The following is a 16,642-nucleotide window of genomic DNA, read 5'->3' as shown; positions in this document are numbered from 1 at the left end:
TGTGTGTGTTCCCAAATACAGTGTATTTTTGTGAATAAGTGACAAAGTGTTGGTTTCGATGTCTCCTTTTATTCTCCTGTTTGGGTGTATACATACCTGCACAGCAGCGTGTATTAATATTAAACAGTGAACAGTCATTCATGGTCTAGATGGTTGCCAACCTCAGATGTCAGTTGTGGTGTGTTATTAAGCTGTTTCGGGCACAGAGAGCGAGGGTGCGTCTCTGAGCCACAAACACAGAGGGCTCAATGAAAGTGGCCACTCTTTCTGACCAGCGGGGTCAGCAGTGCCTGACCGCATTAGAGCCGCTGAATTAACACAGCACCGAACGCCTGCTAGGGGTGCAGATCCATAACGCTAATGCAGCCCGCGACCACAACAAGAGGAGACCAGAGAGAGAGAGAGAAAGATAAGAGTAAGTCAGTGCTGCCGTTTACAGAGCTGTTGTTGTATTTGTTCAAACACTAGCCCCAAAAAATACTTTGGAAATGTATGACTGTCATTGCACTAAATATCAAACCAAGCACAGGTACACTTTTCAAGCAAAATGTCAGTTTTGTTTGGTTTGAAATGATATGTAAATATAGATCTAGCGTACCTGAAAAGACAATTTAGGAAGGTGATGTTGAGTGAACCTCATAAAGTCTGTCAAGAATATGCCCAGCTCATATTTCCAATTAAAAAAAAGTAATAAGAAATGATATTTAGTTTAAAGAAAAATCCTACTTTTAGGAACAATATTTATTTATGTATTTATTTAAATTTTATTTGTTGACAGTTTAGCACACTCCACTCCCAGTTTTAATGATTTAATGCAATATATATTGGTTTTATTATAAATTAAGTTAGAATTAATATAATATAATTTCATTTCATTATATATATATATATATATATATATATATATATATATATATACACACACACACACACACACACACACACACATATATATATATATTACATTTTATTTATGAATACATAATTTGTTGGATTGCCTAATTTATGATCAATCTTAAAGGCCTGGTTTCACAGACAGGGTTTAGGTTAAACCAGGATTAGGCAATCAATTAGGACATTTAAGTACTTTTCATAAACATGCCTTTGAAAAAATACTTATGTGTATCTTGAAACAAAACAAAGGCACTGATATATTTTAAGATCAGTTAGAGCAAGTTTGAAACAGATCAGATTTACAAATTAATCTGGGATTAGGCCTAAACCTTGTTTGTGAAACCAGAGGAAATAGTTGTATTATTATTTATTTCCAGAGAAGATGTGTTTGCATTAAATAATGTAAATTATGCAAAAAAATCCCAATGACCCTAAAAATAGGCTTTATATTCTTTCTACATTTTTTTTTTAATTTGAATGTTTGAAATGTGACCTGGACATTTTGTTCTGTAAAAAAAAGAATCTAGCATTACGTGAGCAAATGCCACTTGTTTTAATTTTTTATAAAATGCAATGACAAGTATATGCAAAAATCCCTTTTGGTTCAATTCGGCACTATGTTAACCTTTTGGTTACGTCTGTAATCCTATATTTCCTCATGAATGTCATATCTATCTTATTGGCTGACTGATGCTTGGCCTGTAATGACTCTTTAGAGCCGTTTCCTGTAGAGTGGGTCACACAGCCGTACCTGTAGCCTACGCTCACTCAACTAGCACTAATGAACATGTGCTTCAGACGCGATCAGTTTGAAATGATGTGTGAGTGAGCGTGGCTTCAACGTGGTTATGGTGGTGCGGTTGCATTAGACTTTGAGTATGTGAAATTACTTCAGACCCGCAACGAATATGAGATACAGGATATGAGGTGTTTTTAATAAACAATACTTTATAAATATTAAATGATAATGTGATGTGTAAAAAAAAAAGTGTACACTGATCGTCCCATCATGCTGAATACTTATGTGTGTGATAGATTGAAGTCTTTGAATTCACTTCGTTGTTTATTTGCAGTTTGTGTGTGAATATGCGCTGGAGTGTGTGTGTGTGTGTATTCTGCTTTTGTCAGATATGTTGTGTTGATGGCATTTTTCATAAGAAAAACCACACCCTCTTCTCCCCGAGGCACGGGCTGATTGAGGCAGTATGTGTACTTTGATAGTGCTGCCAATAGAATAATACCTCATTAATGTTTACCTACGGAGTTGATCAACCTGATGGACGAGACCCCACACACACTTACATGTTGGGTTTTTATGTTTTATGGGGACTTTCCATAGACAAAATCATTTTGTATTCTGTACAAACCGTATATTCTATCCCCTAACCCTCACAGAAAACTCTGCATTTCTACAAAAAAAAAAAAGCTGTTTTCCTCATTGGGACCAAAAAATGTCCTCAACATTTGGTCTTCACAACACAGGGTTTACCTAGACCATAGGCCTGTATGTATAAATACAACAGACCTAGATAATAGGGCTGGGTAAAAAATATCGATTCTCCGATTTTAATCGATCTTCAGTTTAACGCAACGATATCGATTCTTAATGCACGGGCTTCACGTAAGAGGATATGAATATTCACCTCTCGTCCTGAAGGTGTCACCATCTTTCGAATTGCTCCACTAAAAAAAACAACTGTGTGCACCCTATTATTAATGTAGATGTTTATTTCAGTAATAAACTTAAGTAGGAGAGTTTCAGTTACCAGCATTTATATCAAAATATGGATCCCATGTCTGCAAAACTAACATTTTAAATGAAATATTGATAGCTAATCGATATCGAATCGAATCGAATTGAAATCGAAATCGAATCGAAACCATAAAAATAAGAATCGAATCGAATCGCAGAATTGGTCACAATACCCAGCCCTACTAGATAATATAGTCACACTTAAAAGATTATTGGAGTGTGTTTTACAGGAAAATATAATTTCAGCCTCTTTACTTCACAATTTCATGTCTAATTTAACGTCACTTGCTGTTTCTTTGTAATTATTTGTGAAATTTACTAGGAATTTCTGAGCAAACATTGTTTCAGAGTAAATCCAACAATTGTTTTTTTCAGCGTGTATGAATGTCATTACCTAACAACCTGTCAAACCAAACAGCATTCATTTTAAAGATGTTAAAATTAATCTTATCAAGCATCACACTTATCAAGCAAAACATCACCAGCTGGTTTAGAAGTCATTGCAAAAAAAGGCTCCAAAAAGTGAAGATAGTTCTGAGAAAAGCTATTGAGCGCAGAATTTCATAGAGAAGAGAAGAGTTGAGATTATGGGTAGGGGTTTTGGGTTCGACTGTATTTGCATTTTGGCACACAGCTCGTAGAGGGCATGTAAATCTCTTAACAATATCATTTGCTGTGTTATTTTTCCACAGATATCACTCTGTGTTTCTGTAAATAAAGGTGTGTACATGCATACATTAGTATGTGTGTGTGTGCGTGTAAAACACCTGCCAGGTGTGTCATCCATTAAATAGTGCATGCCGCACCCATAGATATGAATACATAGTTCTGCATATTGCAGATGATATCAAAAAGACTCATTTAAGATTTTTCTTTCCTTTGGGAGGATAAAAATCTTGCATGTGTGTGTGAGTGCTCTGCACATTTTTAATGGTGGAATCATCACATTAATGCTATTAACAGTCATTCTGTTATGTGTGCATCATAAGAACGCTTCTTCAAAGCAGCGCTAACGGCGAGTGGCAGCTTTCGTCACCGCTGGCTCTAAATATGAATGGAGCCAATATCGGACGGCAAATGAATGGAATGCGTTTGAAAAATGAACAGACGATTCATTACAGCGCAAACGCATGCAGTGCAGATTCAACCATTGGATGTGCGCAGTGCTGCTTTACCATGCATGCAATGAATCCTTGCTGATACTAGAGATCCACAGCTACAAAAAAGTGTCTTTGAGGATGTAACGGATGGTTCTGTCCTCTCATTAACTTCACCTCCCGGTCATATTTTCTTTCCTTTGAGGGATAAACTCAACAAAGGCTGACAAGAGAGGCATGGACTATAAGTCACACACATCTTACAGGCTCAGCTTGTGTTTGTGAACTTCCTTGTTTAGTCTTTCACCCAAGCAGACACCATTAGCAGCTTTAAAAAGTAATTTAATAAAGTAGCATAATAAAGCACCTCACAGTCCATGATAAACATCTGAGAGGCATTGAGTAGGAGACAGAAAGGGGAGGGAGGACTGTTACGGGAATATTATAGTGAATCATCTGTTTATTTTTCAACCATTTTTAACAGTGAGGAAAATTCTGCAAATAGCCTAATTGAAGAAGCGAGATGTGCCCAGACTTCCAGTAACACACACACATGCCGATTTTGTTGGGAAAAGTAGATTTTCTCTTTGTCAGAGCGTAGTGTTTCAGCATTTTAAATGGGTCATATCATGAGGAATCAATTTATCCTTGATCTTTTGAGATGAAAGACCTCATTGTGTTATGAAAAATGTAACTTTTCAAGCTCAAAATGTTCTGCTAACATATCTTTTTCTTGCTTCCGCACTACCAAAGCTTTCTGACGTCAGACAGACACGTTTGACCATGACCGCCGTATGTTAATAATGTCTGTTTGATTTTCAGAAACGTGGCCCATCTAGTGATGGGAAGATAATAAAGAGGAAGTAGAATAGATACTATTATTTTTAAATATGAGAAGATCTAAAGATAAGATTAAATGTGGGAAAGTCTGTCAAACTCTGTAGATCATTCTGAAGAATCGCAATATTAGAAATGAGCGTCTGAATTTATTTTCAATTAAATCACTGGTCTGAACAGTTTAAGCAACACATTTCAGTGCAGATTGTCTTGTAAGATTGTCGTATTTCATATGTGCAGAGGACATTTACATAGATGTTTTAAAGACACAAACACGCAGCATTTATTTTATCTATATATAGTTAGAAATTTTTTAATTAAAAATAAATTATATATTATAAATTATATATAATTGTGTTCTAAAATGGTGTTTCTTTTAAGGTTAGGGTTTTAGGGTTAGATAATTCCAGAAACAGAATTAGAATACGAAACTAATAATAAATATAATAGTCTACGCTATGTCCTCATTTAGATGGCAAAGTAAACATTTGCGTGTGTGAACTATAAGACTGAAACCTATTCTACATGACAGATATATCTCAGTTCTCACACTCCTGCAAGCTGCAGTTGCGTCAAATCCTGTCACACACACACATACGCGTAGGCGCTTGCGATTTGAAGTCAAGGGTCTCTTCCTGCCCTTTAACACCTCTAGCAGTTCTCATCAGAACACCTCTGCCCCTTTCTCTGTCATCTCCTCCCTAATTTCCACTCCATCTTCCAGAATAATCTCAAATAAAGCCTTCAGACAGTCAGTCTCCGCTAAGAGCTGCACGTTTAAAGAGCCGGATGAAATTCCTCAGGCTGAAGCTCAGTTGCGTTTGAATTTCATTAGTTTGGCATGGGAATGCGCTCCTAAATCATGCTCTTAACACAAAGTGTGCTCTTTCTTTTGTCCTATATACTCCAGGCGTTCGATTTCAGCTCATTCCGGCTGCGTACAGCCAGCAGACAGCAGGACACTTCCATCAGATGTATGCTTGTTCGGAGACACAATGTGCGTACAAGTCGAGCTCACATCGCATCATCTGGGTCAGAGGGGTTTCTTGGTTTGAATTACAACTAGGTCAACCAAAACCAACCAAACACCAAACCACACATATGCAGGTGCATCCACATATGCATACAATAGCACTGCCACTCAAAGGTTTGGGCACACCTACTCATTTTACACATCTATATATATATATATATATATATATATATTTTACACATATATAAACACATGTGTAATTTCTCACTGAAGTCAAAAAACCACAAATGTGTGCTGTTACGCCCTTTTTGTTTATCATGCTCTTTTTTGCATTAGACATGAACAGGAAAAGCAAAGAGGGCGTTACAACACAGACATAGAAAACACAAAGAGGTGGGTGACTACCTCTGGCTGCTGTTTTGTCTGATGGATATGGGCCCTAGTGAAGGGTCTTTCTTTATCTAACCTGCTCCAACTTGCCCTGGAGAATGAATCAAGCGTTAGAGATAATAATATAAGAGACACTTTATTCCCTTGCGACCGGAACCATTGGATTTGTTTATATGATTTCACATGGCTCAACCACTAAATATAGTTGAATGTTTTAATTTAAAATATTTGTATTAATATGGTTTAGTGTGAATATTACCAAATTTAATTCAAACAACTGAATATATCTTTCTCAATTAGGTAAACACAAATAATTCAATATTTACAAAAAACAGGAAGCAGAGAGTGCTACACGGGTGTCTTTATAAAGCCACTGATGCTCATTGGATAAAAAAAATCATATTATATAGACAAAAGACTTCCAAGGCACTCACGTGGTAAGTTAAAAAAGCCTTTAATGTACTGGGCTTAAATCATTACAAAATGGTTAAAAGTAGATCTACGCGTTTCGGCAAAAACAGCTTCTTCAGGACACACATCAATTGCTCAAACAGGTATTCTTAAACTGGTGTTAATTAATGAATCATCAAATGAATTCTCTCTCCTTTGATTTTTTTTTTAAATCTTAGCCACACCCACATATTAACCAGCTGTTTTTGATGATTCATTAATTAACGCCAGTTTAAGAATACCTGTTTGAGCAATTGATGTGTGTCCTGAAGAAGCTGTTTTTGCCGAAACGCGTAGATCTACTTTTAACCATTTTGTAATGATTTAAGCCCAGTACATTAAAGGCCTCTTTATCTTACCACGTGAGTGCCTTGGAAGTATTTTGTCTACATAATTCAATATTTATTTATTTTTTTACCTTTTTTGGCCTATTTTTGAGTTCATGTTCAGTGGAAGGGGGATTATTAAAGTTACTAAAGATAACCAACCATAAGCATTGAGCGGTTTTCTTCTGGTTTATTGTTTTTTTTTTTTAAATATTAATATCAACAACATAATATAATTGGTCACGCATTGGCCTGACATCACGACAACTTTCAGATGGAGAGAGACCGAGTTTAGGATTCAGAAAGAAGACAGGTGCAGCGATCTTAGCAGATGTAGAAACGTCTCCAGCGTCCGTTACTACGGAAGCACACTTTCATCTGAGGCCTCGGTTTCCACACCTGACGTACGCAAAAACTCACTCTCATCAACTGTCAGCTACAACGGTGGCGAAAAAGACAGGTGGAGCTCTGCATTATTCACCATACTGAGATGCGTCAAGTAATATAAAAGCGCTTTATAATGCGTTTTCAGAGCTGGAAACCCTCAGATGGGCCACCCAAAATCTGTATGTTTACAAGATGTTATAGACTTCAAATCAGTGTTTAAAAAAATATCACACTGAATTAACTGCATTTATATTAATATTTCCCTCTCTTTGTATTGTGGGATTGTCTGTAAATGGCAAGTAAAAACTAAATGTGCTGTGGCTGGAAATATTATGCCAAAAGTCAAAAGTTTGCCTGCAATTTCTTCAGAATTGAGTTTAAAACATGAGCTAAAGCATGAAAAATTCTATAACATGAAAGCAACTGTGCGAAAACATACCTCATTTTTTGCCTCTTCCGTGTTTATTCAATATTTTTGCTAATTACATTTTTTTTATGTTTTTTTTTTTTTTTTTTCAATGAGCACCAGTGGCTTTATAAAGACACCTGTGTAGCACTCTCAGGAATTATGAGTAAATATATACATCCACTCACTCACACACACACACACACACACACACATATATGCATGCTGATTTTCCATTAAAATAAGCACAAAAATGTTAGAAAACCCAGCAAAATCCATCTGAGCCTGCTTATTTTTCACATCTCTAAACCTTCTGCACTCGGTCGAGCTAAAGTACGCTTTATCCTCAGTCTATACAGATCGATTTCACAATGTTATCAAGTGCCTATCAGCCCCATTTATAGACACCCGTACAAATATTTACAGTGTGCCCGCCGTGACACGTCTGGCCCTCCACAGCGAATGTCGAGTTCCAGCCCTGCCCAAATGCACACACACTCCGACAGCGCAAAAAGAGCCTGTGTTCTGTCAGTCCAAAAGGGAACATATGTTTCTTTCTTTTCATCGTTAGAGAGAGAGAATGAAGAGAGGCAGGAAAGGAAGGAAGCTGGGCGTATCAGTTGATCAGTGTAAGTACGAGAGCTGAAAGTGTGCTGAGAGGGCCTCTGTGTACACACTCCACTCGCAGAAAGTACAGACTCGAATGAACGATGACGATAGCTGCACTGTTTATATCACAGTATTTATTGAGCAGGATAGTTTTACACTATTTAAGAGCACCAATGAAACTGTAAGTAATGCTGAAACAGAACAGGACGTGTTCCAAATGGGTCAAGTTGAGGAAGACGTTAATATTAAAGGGTGCACAATGAGTTTTATTGTTTGTAGTTGTTCTTTTTACTCTGAATTTCTGGCAAAAAATAGTAATTGTCTATTTACATGTCAGTCTGTGCATGTGTGGTGTACAGTAGATTAGTTCATTGCATTTGTCACATGATGAAAGAAAGAATTGAGAGGTGAACTAATCGTTTATGTTTCTTAGAATTTATCATTAGCTGCATTTTTATGATTTGCTAATTTGATGAAAGATAGTTATTTTTTTAACTTGTATGGGGAATTTGGCTTTTGAAAATATAACATTTCACACTAGATGACTTGAATTAAGTAATTTAGTCATTTAAGTAATTTAGCAATTTAATAAGTCATTTATTTTTTTTTATTTTTTATTTTTTTGCACAAGACTGAACAAAAGTTGGTAAAACTATCTTGAATTAATCTGAAAATCAAAAATTAATCTGATCTTTCCATCATTAATGTAGATTTCATTGTTAGGACAGTAGGTGGCGACAAGTTACTATCCATTCCAATTCATTGGAAGTCATTGAATCATTCACTGAGATGATTCATTCAGAAATGGATCAAGTAACTTTCTTTATGAGTGTTCATTGAATCAGTTGCTCAACCAATTCATACCAAAACATTGATTAAATCACGCACCAATTCAAGTGACTGTCTTTATGAATCATTGACTCTGACAAATAAATGATGATATGAATGATCTGATTATATACACACACACACACACACACACACACTACTTTTGCCAAATTACCATTTGTGTAGTACTTTTAAATCTAATTTCACCTATCACATGAAAAATAACACATACCCTAACCCAATGCTAAAAAAATAAAATAAATGTGTTTGAAGATGAGATTTTCATAGCATTTAGGGCTGTTTTATAAGAGATTATAAGGGTGTATATGCATATCGTGTATATCATAATGTATCTGTTGCAGTTGTGCTGAGTTCATCCCAGACCATTTCCCCATAACATGTGTGTATATGTGTGTATGAGAGGGATCCACTTATTATTAATTTGTGTGTCTGTGTGCTCTGTGGTTATGATATCATTCTCACAAAAAGTCAACATTCCTGTCTAAGTGCCCCTTACCTATGAAATATTCATTCATCCATAATAATTCAGACAGGGTGAATGTAGGCAGGGCAGATGTAGGGTTTGACCCCACAGGCACCCAGGAGAGAAACTGCCCGCGCTAGCGCTTGAACAGAAAGAGTTTAAGCATAAAACTTTTCAAACTGCATTAAAACAAATATACAGTATGCCATACTATAGTGACTTACAGTAAGATTACAGCTTTAACATGAAACACTTAGTAAAAGTTAGTGCCTGAGGCTAAAAATTTAATATTAACGACTACGCATTACATTTGACATCTTTCATACCTCAGAAGCTGCAATAGAGAGATCTCAGTTGTTTTGCATTTAAGCATCAACTTTGTTTCAGATTTTCTCCTGAAATGTATTGACAGAAATAAAAATAGACACAAATGAGACGATCTAGAAAATGAATGTGGATAGCAGCTCAGATCATTTGATGAGAAATTGAGACACTTTTTGAGATTTCTGCAGTCCTTTTTACAAGAAAAACATCTAAAATTTGGATTTCGATTTGCTTTTCACACTGATTTAGTTTTCACTCGATAGTAAATTTCACAAGAAATGGCCTATAAAATGAGAAAAATCATTTTTACAGTTCATTTAATCTCATTTCGGTCTAGGAGAAACAACTAAATAGTTATTTTTTCTTTTCCTCTTAGATTTTTGTTTTGTGTCTCCCACAATTCATAAACAAACCAAAAATACAGAAAAAAATATTTTATTTACCATTTAAATCAAATCAGAGAGGGAGACAGCAGCAACAAATGGAGGTAGCGATAAACTGACAGAAATATTACCCTGGGGGTACAAAAATGTGGAGTGATGTATTGCCCTTGGGTGAAAGAGAGGGCAAGAACACACAAAATCCATATCACAGCGTCTGTTATCCCTCTATATCTGAATAAAATATTCAAATACAGCCATTACTCCACATTAAAAACCACAAAATGTTCACATGTTCCTAACACGCCACTGATAGTCACATTAAACTCATCCATTAGAGCTGACCAGACTACACGTATGATGATGATGATGATGGGGGTGGGGGGGAGGTGTCTGTAATGGCTATGGCAACTTACTGTCTGTAGTAAACCCACACACACCCACACATATACACTCGCAGCAAGGTTTTTCTTGGTGATTTCCTCTGTGGATGAGTCACGACTGAGTACACAGCACTGTCTGAAAGCCATAAGCGCTTTTCCAGACCCTTTTTACTCAATATTTGTGTATTTTTATACTTATTAGAACAGGATGTTGGTAGCTTTGTGAAAAACTGATGTCAAACTGTATTAGGATCACTTGTGAGTGTGTTTGCTCTTGTGTGAGTTATTGTCTTTGCAAACAGGTTCCATAAGTTAGGAGGCTGTCTTAGAAAGCTGCTGTCTGTGTATTTTAGTGGGTTAGAATTTTTAATTGTTATATAGAATTTATTTATTTCACTTTTGTCCTTTTTTACAAAGAGAAGGGGTGTGTTCGTTAAACTTAATATTATGGGAATTAATCTGTTTTGTTTTTGAATGCTACATATGAAATTGTTTGCAGTCTATTTACTGCATTTGTAACATAATGTCAGTTACTAAAGAAAATAATTTCAACTTAACCAACTGTTTTTATTTTAATTTTAAAAAGCAAATACATTTTAAAAAGACAAAAAAAAATTATTGAACCTCACTGTTCAAAAGGTTGGGTCAGTATGATTGTTTAATTAATACTTTTATTCAGCAAGGACGCATTAAATTGATCAAAAGTGACAGTAAAGACATTTATAATATTACATAAAATTTTGAACTTTCTATTCATCAAAAAAGTATCACAGTTTCCACAAAAAAATATTAAGCAGCACAACTGTTTTCAACATTGATAATAACAATAAATGTTTGAGCAGAAAATCAGCATACTAGAATGATTTCTGAAGGATCATGTGACACTGAAGACTGGAGGAATGATGCTGAAAAATTCAGCTTTGCTTCACAGGAATAAATTACATTTTAAAATACATTCAAATAGAAAACAGTTTTTTGAAATTGTAATAATATTTCACTAATTCCCCCCCCCCCCCGAATTAGTCATTAAAGTTTCACATTTCAGCTTTCAACTGACACAGGCTTGATTTACTCCAAAATGGTAAACGTTCATGGCAAAAACTGAGGGACGAGTGAAAAATTGTGCCACCATCATTCTGATTTATTATGCTTAACTTTACTGGGATATTGCTATTCTAATAACCCACTGCATTTCTCTCCATCTCTCTGCAGGTCACCGCATGAAGCCGGATGACCCTCATAAGCAGTTCTCCGATCGCCTGAGTGACATCGAGCGTTTCCAGAGGGCCAGTCTGAGGATGAACCCTGGCAATGGGACCACCCGCTCCCACCAGACCCATTACAACCCCTCCAGCACCACACAGATACCAGGTGCGTGTTTTGTCCCTGGATGCCCTACAGATCCAGTGTGTGTGTTTGCTTGATTCAGACGTTCAGGCTCGTCACAACAACTCGCACCTCAACGTCTGGAATCTAGCAACCCCTCTCGATCTCGGCTCCCACGTCATTGTGTGTGATAGTGGGTGAGGATACGTTTTCAGATGCAAGTAAAGACGTTTGAGCATGATGTCTGCTAGCAAACCGGCAAAACTCTCACACTCTCAAAGGCACGTATGCATTTCGCTTGCAGTCTATCTTTCTATTTTCAAACAGACATACACACCCAGGCAGATTTCACACCCCACCCGTTCTCCTACACAGTAATGCTGAAATGTGCTTCTTTTATTCATTTCTGTTTGCTCACTGTTTCTACAGCGTAGACTGAATCACTCACATTTCAAAAGAACTCAGACCGGTGCGTGTTTACAGTCATCTGACTCACATTTCAATCAAACGCTCATCTAAGATCAAGAGCCTCAAATCAGTTTTATTTAGTTCCTTCGATCATTCGGGTCAGAAACCTATGAATTTATTCCGTACTTCTCTCAGTTTCTAAGTTGGACGCTGTTTGTCAGCTGGATACACAGTGAAATCTTGTATATCAAACGTCTGATATGTTTTCATTGGCTTTGATTTTGTCATTTGGTTAAACAATTTTGCCGTTTTTATTTGTTCTTGTTTGCTCACTGCATCTGTAGTGTAGGCAGAATAGCTCATATTTCGTAAAAACTCAAACAGAGTTGGCGTGTGTTTACGATTATCTAAGCAGTCGTGACTCACATCTCTCTGCGATCAATCAAAAAGCGAGAAAGACCAAATGCTCCCGAGGGTCAAATCACATCCCGCTGCACTTCTTTCATCTTTTTTTCATTTTTTGGACCATTCGCAAATCCATAGTCGAACCTAAAGCTATAAATTTATTCCTTAATTTAGTCAGTTCTGATAGCATGTTAAAACTAGATGCTGTGTACAACATTCATTTTGTCAGCCACTTAGTTTCTATTTCTGTCAGGTCATGTTAGGTAGCTCCGCCCACATTCAAATCTCATTGGTTCTATTCTTAAGATTGGTTTTAAATAACACATTCATCAAACAACTTCATGAGGTGCCTTTCCATTAATATCAAGCCCACGTTTATATATATATATATATATATATATATATATATATATATATATATATATAGACAAAAAATTGTTTTAATGTTTTGAAAGAAGTCTCTGCTCACCAAGGCTGCATTTATTTGATCAAAAATAAAGTAAAAACTGTAAAATTGCTAAATATTATTCCAAGTTAAAATAGCTATTTTTTGTTTTAATATACTTTAAATGTCATTTATTTCTGTGACGACAAAGCTGATTTTTCAGCAGCTATTAGTCTTCAGTGTCACATGATCCTTCAGAAATCATTCTAATATGCTGGTTTAGTGCTCAATGGTTATGATTTGGTGCTGTTAATATTTTTGTGTAGAACGTGATCATTTTTTTTCAAAGTTCAAAAGAACAGCATTTATTTAATAAAAAACCTTTTAAAAAATTTTAACATGCCTTTACTCATACTTTTAATCAATTTAATGCATCCTTTCAGAATAAAAGTAAACATTTTTATACATATAAACAACAGATATATAATTTTGATGTTTTGCAAGGCTTTAAAAAAAATATAACTTGTGTCTGGTTAGGACATGATGTAATGGTCAACCGGAACCCATACAGATGTGGTTACTTTCGTAACGTTCATTATTGATGAGCAGTTTATCCACAATGAGCCCGTGATTTAGAGGCACTGAATGTTTCGCTGGTGTTTTTGTTTGGGGTTTTTGGTAAATTCCTCCATCAGATTGACCTGATTTCTGAAGGGTGGACGCTTACACAAGCATTCCTGCAAAACCAAAGCCATGACTCATGCAGAGCTCAGCGCGAGAAGAATGGGAGATTTACTCTTACCGCGTCAGGAGTGCACTTGAGCTGGTAAAGCACATCTAGTATCTGTATCTGCAGGTGGATTAGGAGAGGAATTATGTCTTCATGGTGCTGTCAGAGACCAAGACTGCGGACACACACACATCTGAAGCAGACATAACACATTAACAGAGCTTTAGCTGTCGGGAGACTGCGTGTCTGTCACTGCTGTAGGCCTGTGTGAGTGTGTGATACATCAAAACCTCACTGTTATGTCTGATATTAGCATAGTTATCTCTCACCTCAGGGCACTGTCTCTCTGGCTGTCTGTCTCTTGCGTCGGCCCAACTTCACCTTTATGCCTAAATCTTAACACACACACACATTCAGTCAGACAGCTCTGTGTGGTATGAGGTTTGCAGACAGACATGTGTAAGATAGACATGTTTAATTAGATTTATCACATTCATCACAGGATAATTAGATGGTCTCTCATTCCACCTGAATGATGCAAACTCTCTGTGTGTGTGTGTGTGTGGTGTTGATTGCATCATCCTGGAGTCTTGAGGTTTGCAGATTGTTGATGACTGTAAACAGATATTAAGTTACAAAATTCACAGCACAAACACAGACATGGTTCATGCTTAAACAGATTTGTCAAAGCACACAGTACATACACACACCTATTGTCATGCCGGTGGAGCAGGGAGGCCAATTAATGTTGGCTTTAGTTGACTTGCAGCGACACGCTTCAGACAGGAATAAAACGAATGAGGAATAAACGAAACGAAAATGCAGAGGGAGTTTAATGAAGAAAATAAAAGCACAAGCACATAGAGATGCGGGCTGAGCTGTGTGGTGTTCATTCATGCGCTCATGCATATCCCACATACTGCAGAACAGACAAGCACATCAAATATGTCTGCGCAAAAGATTAATTATTTTGCATGAAGACAAGGAAGTCTTGACTTTATGGACCATTAAAAAAAATTTGCATTGTTGCAGTTTTGCAGGCATTCTCTGCCTAAAACTACATGTAGGCATTGATTTAAAAAATATGTTTAAATAATCAAATATAAGTACAATATTGTTTTATATTAATTATATTAATTAAACGTTTTATTAAATTTTTGAATTGCTCTTATTGTAAAGAAATAATATATATATAAAATATATTATTTTAATTTCTAGATTAATTTATATTAATAAATGAATCTATAAAATAATTCATTTTATGTATAATTATTTAAATATGTTCAAATAATCATGTAATTATATTAATATAAAAATATTATGTTTCATTTGAATTCTATTAATGAAATTTATTAAATATTTTTAAAATAGTTCTCATTATAAAATATGTAAAATATATTATTAATTTACATCAATTAATCTGTAAATTATTTGATGGATTTATGCATAATTATTTGAATGTGTTTAAATTTGTATTATAATATACATATGCAATTAATTAATTTTAAAATAGATTAATATAAAATTGTATATTTATATAAAATATTAAAGGGCCTTTATTATGGGTTATGAAAGGTTCATATTTTGGTTTTGGGAGTTCCCAATAACAGGTTGACAGGCATACAAGGTCAAAAAACACTTTCATTGTCTTATAATATGTTTTTACCTTACTTGCTCAACAACTCCCAAACGATTTGCTCAACGATTCATTTTTCCAAACCCTTCCTATGCGTGATGCTAATCTGCGGTGATTGGTCAGATTGGTCTCATTTTCATTTCCTCATGCGAAATCCACCAATGCGAAAAGACCAACAAGTGGGCGGCAATATGCTAATGTTTCATGTTGACGTCAATTTTCAGATTTAAAACTTTGCAGGATGTTTTTATTCTCTTAGATCTGTGTCACACACTGCATGAAAGGTCATTTTCAAAAATCCATAATAGGGGCACTTTAATATTTTATAGTATTTAAAATGTATTAATTTATATACAAATATTTTAATGTTTAATTTTTAATATTATGATTTTTTTTACTATTTTATATTGTTTTTATACTTTTATGTATAAATATAACACATTTGTGAATTGTAAAGTATATGACATTACAATAATGAGAACGTAGGTAGTGGGTAAATGTGCTTTATTGTCACAAAAATAGTCTTTTTCAGACAGTATACAGGTTTGAGTCTGAGACTACACATGTGTGTGGACTTCAGAGAGGGTTTTAGTGTTTTAAGGAGGTGTGGCGAAAGATCTGACAGAAAAACTTCATGGTGGCTGTGTTTGTTTTTGCTGGTTCTGAGGAAAGCCTGCATTTCCACTCAGCGTTACACAGCTTCTCTCTCTTACTCTATTTTCTCTTCTGTCCACAATCATACTATTTAAATTAGCAGTATGTCAGTTGGCATGACATAATTAACTAATGACTGATCAGAATGAATCATAGGTAACTGAGTGCTATCTATGTAAACCAAGCACCATCTATTTGATCAGTGAATCATTTAACTGAAATGAACTGATTCACTATAATAAACTGATTTAATAGTTCAGTCATGCTATGCTACTTTGTTGGAAACATATAGAGTTGCTGTCATATTACTAATATATGTATTTAAGTTTGTCACATTGCTACTTTTAGTTAGCTTCTTCCCAACATTAGTCCACTCAGAGATGCACAAATCTCACATATTGTCCTGCTCACAGACTGTTTCTGTGACATGCTGCTTTAATAGTGCTAGAAATCTGTTTGTTATTGACGTTGTGTATCAGCCAATCAAAATATTTGAGTGAGATGTTTATTTTCAGCAGAAGCACCAGCTGTGGCCTGAATAAGAGCATTTATACTGAAGAATTTATCATTGTGCGGC

General features: G+C 35.5%; 1 protein-coding gene across 2 annotated transcripts in view; it reads left to right on the top strand.

Annotated features, from left to right (window-relative positions):
- LOC306882488 (runt-related transcription factor 3-like) overlaps nucleotides 1-16,642 on the top strand; it is a 57,322-nt gene that overhangs the window by 28,323 nt on the left and 12,357 nt on the right. Inside the window, exons 4-5 of one of the 2 annotated variants that reach the window (XM_079437141.1) lie at nucleotides 5,492-5,578; nucleotides 11,734-11,892. In XM_079437141.1, the coding sequence (XP_079293267.1) occupies nucleotides 5,492-5,578; nucleotides 11,734-11,892 (246 nt within the window). The remainder of the gene's footprint in view (nucleotides 1-5,491; nucleotides 5,579-11,733; nucleotides 11,893-16,642) is intronic. The other variant, XM_079437142.1, reaches the window with a different exon arrangement.

This window comes from Barbus barbus, assembly GCF_936440315.1.
Source record: "Barbus barbus genome assembly, chromosome: 16".
Classification (NCBI taxonomy): domain Eukaryota; kingdom Metazoa; phylum Chordata; class Actinopteri; order Cypriniformes; family Cyprinidae; genus Barbus; species Barbus barbus.
The sequence above is the reverse complement of the archived record's forward strand: the minus strand, read 5'-3'. Positions and strand labels throughout refer to the sequence as shown.